Below are 11,782 nucleotides of genomic sequence, written 5' to 3'. Positions count from 1 at the left end.
TCGATTTCTTACAATATTCTACATAAAGTTATAATGTAGAATGGTCAAAAAGCGAATAGTTTATGAGATATATATTATACTTTAGTTTAACATAATATACATAAACTATGAAATATCTCATAAAATAATTAATAATTATTAATAATTATAATTATTAATTATTAATAATATATAATATAATAATATATAATAATATGTAATATATAATATTAATATATAATATAATAATACATAATAATATATGTATAATATATAATAATAATAATAATAATATATAATATATAATAATATATAATATATAATAATATATAATTATAATATATATTTATTATTAATACACAATTATTATATATTAATATAAATATTATATTGGAAGGAGGAAAGATGGCGGAGTGTGAGTGACAGGCGTTTTGGAGTGCTCCGATGTTTCGGTGGTTGGGGAGGGCGGAGGAGGTGGAGAGAGTGGAGGTAGGGAAAATTGGATAAGAGAGTTGAAGAGGTGGCGGAGGAAATGAAGGTGAGATGGAAAAAGCAGGATCAAAGGCAGGGGAAAGAAGAATGTGAGTGGAGAGAAGGTAACGAGATTGGAGAGGAGAGACGGGAAGGATGAGGAAAAGGAAGAAGCTAGATGGCGCAAGCGGCAAGTGAGGAAGAATAAAGGCGCGGGTACGGAGGAGACAGGAGAAGGGAGAGAGGGCGCCACGAGGACAGAGGTAGAATTCGATGGATCGATGGATCGACTGCTCGATCGATGGATGGACCGATATAGCTGGTAGTGCAAGGAGACAGGAGAGGCAGGAACACGGGGGATGGTGATGCCAGATGTGAGACGGAGAAGCGGTTGGCAGAGGAATGTAAAGGAAGCAGAGTGAAGAGGGCGCCACAGGGAAAAATCGAGGTGGCGCACCGAGGAATATCAATAGGAGGAAGAGAGCATGGGAAGGAAGAGAGACGGTATTGTGTCGAAGGAAAAGTGTAAGAATAAAGGGATAATGGATAAAAAGAAGAAAGGAGAGGAGAAGGTAGAAGAGCTGAAGGAGATAAGGAAACTATTGGAGAAGGTAGTAAGTTTGATGAAGGAGACGAGAAGGAGAGGAGAGAAGGAGGAAGAAAGAAGGAGAGGTATTGAGGAAAGGTTAGAGAGGTTAGAGAGGATAGAGAGAGGAGGAAAAGGGAAGAAAGGCGAGAAGGAGGACGAGGAAAAAGTGGAGGGACCTAGCGAGTGGAGAAGTGATAGGAGCAGTGAAGAAGGATGCAGAAGGAAGAGGGAAGAAGAGGCAGAGGAAAAGAGAAAGGAGCTGGAACGGCAGGGTAGTGAGAGAAGGGTAAGAGAGAGAATGGAGGAGGCGGAGAGAAGAAAGAAGAGGAAGAAGAACGTAGTGAGGAGAGGGATAGATGGAAAGGACCGGGAAGAAAGAAGAGCATTCGTGGAAGGGATGGTAGAGAGGGAACTAGGGAGGGAAGTGGAAATAAAGGGGGTAACGGAAAGGATAGGGGAGGCAGGGACAAGGGTATTAATAGTTGAGATGGAGGAGGTAGAGGACAAGGAGGAGCTGTTAGAAAGGGGATGGGAGTTTAGGAGGAGGTGGGGAGTAGAGGTTGATGAGGATATGACATTGGAGGAAAGGAAGATGCGATGGAAGATAAGGGAAAAGGCGAGGATGGAGAGAGCGAAAGGGAAATGTGTGGTTGATACAAGCAGAAGGCTATGGATAGATGGGAGGGAGTGGAAATGGGACGAGGGGAGAATGCTCTAAAGGGAAAGGGGTAGAGAAGTAGTAGTGTAGGAGGGATGTAGGAGAAAATGGGATAGAGGAAGAGGTGAGTTGGAGAGGAGAAAAGGTAGGCAGGATTGAATGGAGGGTGTAGAGGAAGGAGGGGAGGAGGTTGAATGGAGGGAAGGGTCAGAGGGAGAGAGGGAGGGAAGGTGATAGGGCGGAAAGAGGCAAGGGGAGTAAAGGAATAGGAGGACGGAAAGAGAAGAGAGAGACGGAGGAAAGATGGGAAGGACTAAGGAGAGAGTAGGAGGGGTGGGAAAGAGTTAGAGAAAGTATAAGGCGGAGTGAAAAGAGGAAGTAGGGGGGATAGAGGGGAAGAAGGAGGAGGAGGAGAAGAAGGGGGAGGGGAGGAGATAGAGGAAAGGGGGGAAGAGGAAGAGAGAGTGGACAAAGAAAAAGGAAAGATTATTTGCTCGTTTTTTGTATGTTTTTTGTATGTTAGAAGGAAAAGGAAACAGCGGCAAGGAGACGGTGCAAAGCGAGAGAGAGGAGAAAAGAACAGAAAGGAAGAAGGGACAAAAGATGACAGGAAGAGTGGATGCAAGAAAGACAGAAGGAAAGGAGAAGAAGGAAGGGGGAAAAGATGTAGGGAGGAGAGGTAGTAAAAATGTGAGGCCGCATAATGGTCAGGTTAAAAAGGGGTGAAATTGTAGAAAGGGGAAGGGGATGGAGAGGAAAGGAGATAAATGTGTACTAGTTATTGTTGTATGTAGGTAGGAATAGAAAAGGAAGGAGAATGTAAAGGGTTTGGCGGTCCCGTGCAAACGCCACGGCAATCCTCTAGGGGCAGCTGTAATAAATGGAATGGAATAGAAAAAATATTATATTAATATATAATAAGAATAATAATATTATTATAATTATAATTATTATATATAATTATTATTTATAATTGTATATTATTATAATAATTATATAATTATAGCCGTAAAAATTATTTGAGATTTTCAATATATTCATTGAAAAATAGCGAAATGATAATTTTGGGAGGGATTGATCTCTTCGGAAGAGGCGCTTCATACAATTATGATAGAACTTCACTTACAGGTAAGTTTAATATTATATTTATATAATTATAATATATATTTATTCTTATATATTATTATATAATTATATAATAATATATAATATATAATTATTAATAATTTATAATTATTAATTATTAATAATTATTAATTATTATTTATTAATAATAACATTTTCGTACCTCTAAAATAAGAAATATTCCAAGTGGGCAGAGTTATATTATACTCCCCACCCTATATATATATATATATGTATATATATATATAACTTTTATAGATAAGATGATTCAAAAAGATGTTTTGGCGAAAAATGTATTTTCAATAATGTTTTTTTTTGTTTTTTATTTTTTTTCTGAAAGATAAGAATGCAATCCTTTGTTTACTGTTTCATATGTAATTGAAAATTATTATAATTTTTATAGTAGTTAGTGCCAGAGGCGATCTATTCGTGTGCTGGTTGTAAAAAATAATTCCAGAGGCGGTCTATTCGTGTGCTGGTTGTAAAAAATAATTCCATAGGCGATCTATTCGTGTGCTGGTTGTTTTAAAAAATAATTCCAGAGGCGATCTAGTCGTGTGCTGGTTGTAAAAAATAATTCCAGAGGCGGTCTATTCGTGTGCTGGTTGTTTTAAAAAATAATTCCAGAGGCGATCTATTCGTGTGCTGGTTGTTTTAAAAAATATTTTATACCAAATGCACAGCGCTTCAGCATGTGCGCTTTGGTTTAGTGAAAAATTTGGCATTTATGTTGTCAAAAAATTTTTTAATTATTATTTCTATTATAAATTTACGATTTTAGATTTTATAGACAAAGGATTGAACTTATTTTTCAGAGACTTGTAACAAAGACTTGTAAAAAAATATTTTTAAATATATAGAATTGTTATAAATCATGTTACAAATGTGGGATTTTATTTCTTTCCATAAGATTTTATAATATAATAATCTATTTATTTTTCTTTGCAGGCGACAATTTTTAAAGGAATTGAAAGCCCAAGAAGCTAAAAACTCCAACATTATAAAGATTACCAAGGGTACTGACGACGAATCCATCGATTTTTGTAAATCAAAGGGATCACCCAACATGGATTCGAAAATCAGTACCCAGGTAATGCAATGCTTGGAGTCAAATAAAGGTATGTATAACCAAAATGACAATTGCGATGATAACAATTCTCTTATTATTGACAACGAAGCCCTTCCAAACAGTTCTTGTGCACAAGAAAACTTGTGTGAAGGCCGTCGCATTGTTGACAATTGCGATGATAACAATTCTCTTTTTATTGATAACGAAACCCTTCCAGACAATTCTTGTGTACAAGAAAACTTGCGTGAAGGCCGTCGCATTGTTGACAATTGCGATGATAACAATTCTGTTGTTATTGACAACGAAGCCCTTCCAGACAGTTCTTGTGTACAAGAAAACTTGCGTGAAGGCCGTCGCATTGTTAACAATTGCGATGATAACAATTCTGTTGTTATTGACAACGAAGCCCTTCCAGACAGTTCTTGTATACAAGAAAACTTGCCTGAAGACCGTCGCAATGTCTTCTTCTTTTTGGCTGGAAGGCTTCAGAGAAACGGTCGCATTGTCGATGACAATTGCAATGATAACAATTCTCTTGTTATTGACAACGAAGCTCCTGTAGACAGTTGTATACAAGAAGACTTGCCTGAAGGCCGTCGCATTGTTGACATTTCACATATGTGGAATGAAATCCAAAGAACATTTAATAATCATATGCAAGGAATAGAGTGCCAATTTAGAGATTGGAAACTCATAAAGACTGATACCAAAGAGTTTAAGACGCATTTGACTTTCCAGTGCTAAATGTGCCATACTAAAGCCACTATCTGCTCAGAACCCGAAGAGCCAGAAACATTAGATATTGGTATGGCTGCTGTAGCAGGAACTGTAGTAGGAACTGGCTATGCCCAGTTGAATGAGCAATGTGCAATCATGAATATTCCTTGCATATCCGAGTCAAAATACATAAAAAATAGAGAAAAATTAGTCGATGCTTTTGAAAAAATAGCCATGGAAAGTATGAAAATAGCTGGCGAAATTGAAAAGCAACTCGCTCTTGAGAGAAACGAAGTTATAAACGGTATTCCGTATATAACAGTTGTAGAGGATGGTAGTTGGATAAAGAGATCGTATGGCAGTGCCTACAATTCTCCTTCCGGTATCGGAGCTATAATTGGTTATCGTACGAAAAAGATTCTCTTCGTCGGTGTCCGCAATAAATTTTGCGCAATATGTGATATAGCAGAGCGAAAAGGTACTGAACCAAAAGCTCACAAATGCTACAAAAATTTTGATCGCAACGAAAGCTCCACAAGGATGGAGAGCGATGCCATCACGGAAGGTTTCAAATTTAGCCTCGAAATGCATGGGCTGATTTTTAAAACAGTTATTGCCGATGGTGATAATAGTGTTTATCAGGCCATTATTGATAATAGACCATATAGTGAACAGATGGTTACAGTAAAAAAAATAGAATGCACGAATCATTTACTTCGCAATTTATGTCAAACCTGTGGCAGAGACAACTCAGCCAAAAACGCAGAGGCAGCGTGGCTTTACAGAATTGCGAAATGTTGTGAAAAACAACATAAAACATATCAGAAAAGAGGTAGAAAAGGCAGCCGAATTACGAAGAAAAGACCAACAAACACCTCAACATTGTAAGGCTATGGAATTGCAGAAAGATATATTGAACATTCCTAGCCATGTTTTTGGCGAACATAAGCGATGCGAAGTCCGCGGTCATATATGCGAAGAGAAGGATAGTAAAACGAACAAAAATTATGTTCCACTTTTGAAAATACATGGTTTATATCAAAAGATAGAAAGCGCTATCACATATCTAAGCGGTTATTCCGACAGCTTATTGTTGAATTTAACCAATAATCCTGCAGAATCGTTTAATTCGATAATCTGCAAAGAAATTGGTGGAAAGCGCATTCATTTTGGTAAACAAGGCTCTTACAATGCCAGAATTGCGGCAGCAGCTGTGCAATTTAATACGCAACAAGCCATTACAGAATTGCATAAGAGCATGGATAAAACTGTTCCGCCCATTGTTGAGAAACTAAAAAAACAAGATAAATAAAAGTTGAAAAAACCAGAAAATCTCGACAAGTGCAAAGAAGGCAAAAAAAATTCAAACAAGAAACAGGAACAGATCGTTATTATGGTCCGCAGTCTCAAAAACCAGATCTTCCATCTGATGTATTTGAGCAACTTCGGCAAAATCATTTAGAAAAATTGTCCGAAAATGCGAAAAACTAGAAAAAAATTGAATTTGATACGAGAGACCAAAGGGACTCGAAATTATGGTTATCATTGAGACGAGAAATGTTAACAGCATCCAATTTTGGACCTGTATGTCGCATGAGACCGACAACGTCTTGTGCAACAACAGTAAAAGCCATTTTATATCCTTCGTTCATTGATACCGCAGCCCTAAAATATGGTCGCAAGAACGAAGAAGTAGCAAGGAAAGAATTGGCTATAAAATTAAATAAAGAAATAGAACCTTGCGGATTATTTATCGATACTGAAAATCCGTGCTTGGGTGCTTCTCCTGACGGAATTATTGATGAAAATGGTCTAGTGGAAATAAAATGTCCTCTGTCAGCTGAACATTTGACAGCAGAAATAGCTGTAGAGACATTGCCTTCTTTGAAAGGTATTTTTGATAAAAAAGATGCACATAAAATGAATCGAAATCATCGATATTTTTATCAAGTTCAAGGTCAATTGAACATAACACGGCGAAAATATTGTATTTTTGCTGTTTGGACTCCACAAAGCATGAAAATATTGCGTATTGAGGCAGACAATATTTTTTGGAGAAATCAAATGCTGCCTTTCTTAACACGCTTCTATAACGAATGCATGCTTCCAGAAATCTTGGACAGTCGTCACAATAGGCAATCAGAAATCCAAGATACATTATAGAAGCTAAAGAAGAAGCAGCAAAAAAATACTGACAAATCAAATAAAGAGACCAAATATAATAAAAAGCGAAAATGACATAGAAGAGAGCAAACGATTCAAACCGAACGTTTCGATGGAAGCAATAACTGATATTGCTGATATTGCTCTGAATAAAGAGCAAGATGATGATTGCATTATCATAAGTTACACAAATGACGAACGAGCTATATCTGAAGATGATATAAAAAGAAATGAAAAACTTTTAAACACATTTGCTTCTCTTTATTTGGTAAAGGACAATATCTTGCGTGTGACAAGTCAATTAAACGATGAATCGTTGGATCTATTTTTGCGTATTATAAGAGAAACTTCTCATTTCGAAACGCAAAGTGTGCTATATATAGAATACCCTCACATGATTAAAGCTAGTTGTAGTGATAAAAGCTTACAAATAATTGGAGGGAATTGTAGTAATCACTGGAGATGTATTTCCTTTGACGGCACCAAACTTTGCGTGTACGATAGTCTACCTGGCTGTACATACGATAAATTGGTAGCTAAAGAAAAAAATTATATACATCTTCGTTACCCTACAGTAAACTCGAGTGACATCATTTTTGAAAAGGTTCAAACACAACCTGATGGCATATGTTGTGGAATTTTTGCTGCTGCTTTTGCCACGACTATAGCCTTAGGAGGCAATCCTTGCGAGGAAAAGTACTACAAAAATGTAAAATACATGAGAGAACATTTCTATAAAATTCTAGAAAGCAATAAACTCTCACCTTTTCCAAAATAATAAGAAATTATTTTAAAAAATCTATTCTGATAAGAATATATAGACTTCAAAAATCTATACTCTACAATTGGCCAGAAAAAGCTGCATCAATCATCTAGATTGCAAATTATAATCGGAGAGACGAAAAACATATTGGTTGCGTTCTCACGGGAATGGACGGGGAGGGGTCCATTCTATATTTAAAATATTCAGAATATTGTAAAAGTATTCTGTTGCAATCGAGACAAACAATGTATTGTAAATGTGTCTGTACATGCACACACATAATATTGAAATAATAAATTTTTATCTGTTGATTATATCGAATGGAAATAATGAACTGTATTAGATAGATTGTGACTTATAGAAAGCTTACATTATAAATATTCAGAATATATAAATATTATATATTCATAAATGCATGCATCATACATTTCTTATATTTACATGTATGAATACATACATAATATACGTATATATATATATATATATATATATATATATTTATATATATACGAGATATTTTATTTGATACAGTGGATTATCAGAAAAATAAAACATTTGTGGGAAAAATGTTTTATATAAAAATTATAAGATTTCGAAGGAGGATAATTTCGTGAAATTGTTCTTCAATGCATTTTTCAAAGATATTTAGAGATCAACCTAATTTTTGAAATGAACCTATCTTATTTTTATTATATAAATCGAATCTTCGCAACATAAAAAGTTATAAAATGGGTAGAAAATGAAATCATTACAAGAAATTTTTATAATTACATAAACTATGAAATATATCTCATAAAATATTCATTTTTTTATAATCTTACCTCTACTTATGCACAAAATAATAAGAGAAATAAATTAGTGTAAAAAACAGTTGTTTTCAAGAAAAAGTATGTAAATTGAAACTATAGCAGCTACATGTTTTTTTACAACTATATATTTCCTTTACACCAATTTTTTTTATTTTGTGCATAAGTATTGAGGTAAAATGATCGAAAAATGAATATTTTATGAGATATTTCATAGTTTATATAAAATTATATCAATTATAAAATATCTCGTAAAGATTTCATTTTTTAGCCATATCCTATAATTTTTTTTATTGAATATTGCGAGAGTTCGATTTACATAATGCAAATAAGATAGTTCTAAAAAAAACTAGATCTAAATATAATTGGAAAATGTTACTCAAGAGCAATTTCATGATATTGTCCCCCTTCAAAATCTTACAATTGTTATATAAAAAATTTTTCCCGAAAATTTTTTATTTTTATGATAATATCTACTGTATCAAATAAAATATCTTATATATATATATATACGTATTATGTATGTATGTAAATATAAGAAATATATGTATTATATTCATGTTTTCGAGCTTTTATTATTCGCGTACAGCGTACCTTGTATGATTTAGAATAGATGTAAAGTCGCGTCTACATCCTACGAAACTTGTTTGTTATGCTCCAATATAGATAGATTCACTTTTTACTTTTTACCGCAGAATATTAAAATTTCAAGGTATTATATTCATGTTTTCGAGCTTTTATTATTCGCGTACAGCCTTGTATGAATGAGAATAGATGTAAAGTATTGTCTACATCCTACGAAACTTGTTTTTTATGTTCTTATATTTATATATTCATTTTTCACTTTTAACCGCAGAATATTTAAATTTAGAAATCTTGTTACAATGTTCTCGAGATGATATTATTGGTTGATGGTATTGTGTCGATTAGAGCGGATATGGAATTGCGTATAGATGCTGTGGAAGTAGTTATTTATTATATAATATTGATAGTTTTATTTTTTACATTTTCAGGTTACATATTGAATGCTGGAAATGTTATAATGATGTTTTTGAACTGCTGTTGTTCGTATACGGCTTTCATCCCTCTATTTCTATGGATATAATTGAAATTAAACAAAAACGCGAAAAACATTTAAAAATTAATAACTCGGAAAGTATCAGTCGCACAGCGATCGGGTTTCGCGTGATGAAAGGTACCATTGGCTCCTTGCAATCGTTACAGTTTCGTCCCTCGATTCTGTTAAACAAATGTATAATATAATCTAAAAAATTTTTCTTTTTTTTCACTCGACACTTTTCCGTCCCGCATGGTCTAATAAAATTATTTATCTATCTCTGTGTTCTTGAGAGCGCTAAATCCGTCTTTCTCAAGACGCTTTCGGCAAGCCTTCCCAGGCGTCTGAGGTAAGTTGATTCTCTCTCTCTCTCTCTCTCTCTCTCTCTCTCTCTCTCTCTCTCTCTCTCTCTTTTCTGAAAGAAGACGTGTCAAACATCGCTCTGCAAAAGTGATAACTTTTAAGTGATTATATAGTGAGGGAGAGTGGCGAAAAAGTATTGAAGTAATAGTTGCATAGACCGGGAATAGACATGAGTGTTATCTAACAGGAATATGCTGATTTGTGAGCGTGAGAGTTATATTTCTTGTATGAGGCATCGAGATTTCACCCGACAGGTAGACATTAAAGGTGGACACAAAGCGCTGACGTGTGAATTTGGACAAAGGTAATTGACCGCCTATGCTGGTATTAACAGCTTCGGCCGGTAATTATCGATATGAACGATGAATATGACGTGTATCGATGCTCGGCATGTAAGAAGGCAATAAAAAATCAGGTTGTTGCATGCAAATCTTGTATTAAACTGTTTTACCATCCAGGATGTGCAAGTAAACATAAAATTTATGATAGAAATCGCGAACTGGTGTCGTGTCCTGGCCCATTTGAGAAATTTACAATTGAAAGTGAAGCAGATATGAAGAAGTCACCGACAGCAGCGGGGAGCAGCAGGGAAAGACAAGGATCTACAGGATCTACGGGTTCGTTTACGACATCAAGCAGTGGAAATAGAATATCAGGAGCGAGTGGATCATCGAGTATTGACGTAAAAATAGATTGGCTTGTAAAAACTGTGAAAGAAATAAAAGACGAAACAGCATGTAAGAAGGAAATTAAAATGGTGGTTAAGGAAATAGTTCGAGAAGAATTTGGAAGTATTAAACAAGAACTGGAAGACTTGAGAAGAATTATACAAGGAGGAGCGGGTGGACTGGCAGGAGGAGCTCAAAGATGTTATAGTGAAGCAGTTAAAGAGAAGAAAAAAGAAAATATTATAATTGTCAAACCCAAGGTGCAACAGGAGAGTGAAGCAACTAAAAAACTGATAAAAGAAAAGGTAGATATCAAGAATATGGCTATGGGAATAACGAAGTTAAGAAAAGGAAGTAAGGGAACAGTGATTCTCGGCTGTGAGACTGGAGAAGAAATGGAAAAGCTAAAGGCGACAGTACAAGCCAAGCTGGGTGAGAATTTTAACGTTACTGAGTCACCGCGGATGAAACCTAAGATAAAAATTGTCAATATTGGCGAGGAAGAAATGGAGTTGAATGATGATGATTTAATAGGTACAATTAAGAAGCAGAACAAAATTGACGTGAAAAATGAAGGAATTCATATGCGAATAGTGAAGAGAATAGTTAAAGAGAAAATAAATGAGAAATATCAGTCCGGAAGAAGAGGAAAAGATGGTATCGTAATAATTGAAGCAGATGAAGAGACTCATGAAGTAATGTTGAGAAAAGGGAAACTGAATGTAGGATAGAGAAAGTGTCCTGCATTCAATCACATTAACATTAAAAGATGTTTTAAATGCTGGGGTTATTATCATATTGCAAAGAATTGTACGCGTAATGAAACATGTCACAAATGTGCAGGAAATCACAAGGTGAGTGAATGTACAGCGACAAAGAAAAGATGTATAAATTGTATGTTTAAGATTCAAACATACAATTTCAAAATAAATGATGAGCATGGCGCACTTGATCCGGAATGTCCGACTTTCAAGAGGGCGATACAGGAGGAGAAGAGGAGGGCCGGATGGGAGGAAGATAAATAGCAACTACAGAAGGAAACGGAATTAATACTATATACAAATGCGCAAAGTTTGATGGCGCATAAAGACGAGATACAGCATCAGATTATGACGAAAATGAATCCTGCGTTCATAGCGTTATCAGAAACCAGAGTGACTGCTGAAATTGAAGACTGTGAAGTGAACGTACCGGGGTATAGTATGATTAGATGTGATGCTGAAAACAGAAATACAGGAGGGGTTCTTTTATATGTAAGGGACGATATTAAATATGAGATAGTATTAGTAAAAAAGTTAGAAGCGAATTGTTGGTGTGCTGCGATTGAGGTGAAAGATAAATTGTATAAAGGAGT

The 11,782-nt window shown here is 35.1% G+C and overlaps 1 protein-coding gene and 1 pseudogene across 1 annotated transcript in view; one reads left to right on the top strand and one right to left on the bottom strand.

The window, feature by feature from the left end:
• Positions 1 to 992: 992 nt before the first annotated feature.
• LOC145938272 (uncharacterized) lies at positions 993 to 7,549 on the top strand (annotated as a pseudogene).
• A 3,981-nt stretch (positions 7,550 to 11,530) lies between these two features.
• Positions 11,531 to 11,782, bottom strand: part of LOC145938271 (uncharacterized) — a 13,111-nt gene continuing 12,859 nt past the window's right edge. The window contains exon 5 of the mRNA XM_083041763.1: positions 11,531 to 11,646. Coding sequence (XP_082897889.1) covers positions 11,531 to 11,646 — 116 coding nt within the window. The remainder of the gene's footprint in view (positions 11,647 to 11,782) is intronic.

The sequence above is a fragment of the Prenolepis imparis genome, unplaced genomic scaffold (assembly GCF_030444845.1).
Source record: "Prenolepis imparis isolate NDT839.2.m4 unplaced genomic scaffold, iyPreImpa1.0 SCAF_7, whole genome shotgun sequence".
Lineage (NCBI taxonomy): Eukaryota > Metazoa > Arthropoda > Insecta > Hymenoptera > Formicidae > Prenolepis > Prenolepis imparis.
This window is presented reverse-complemented; position numbering and strand designations above follow the sequence as displayed.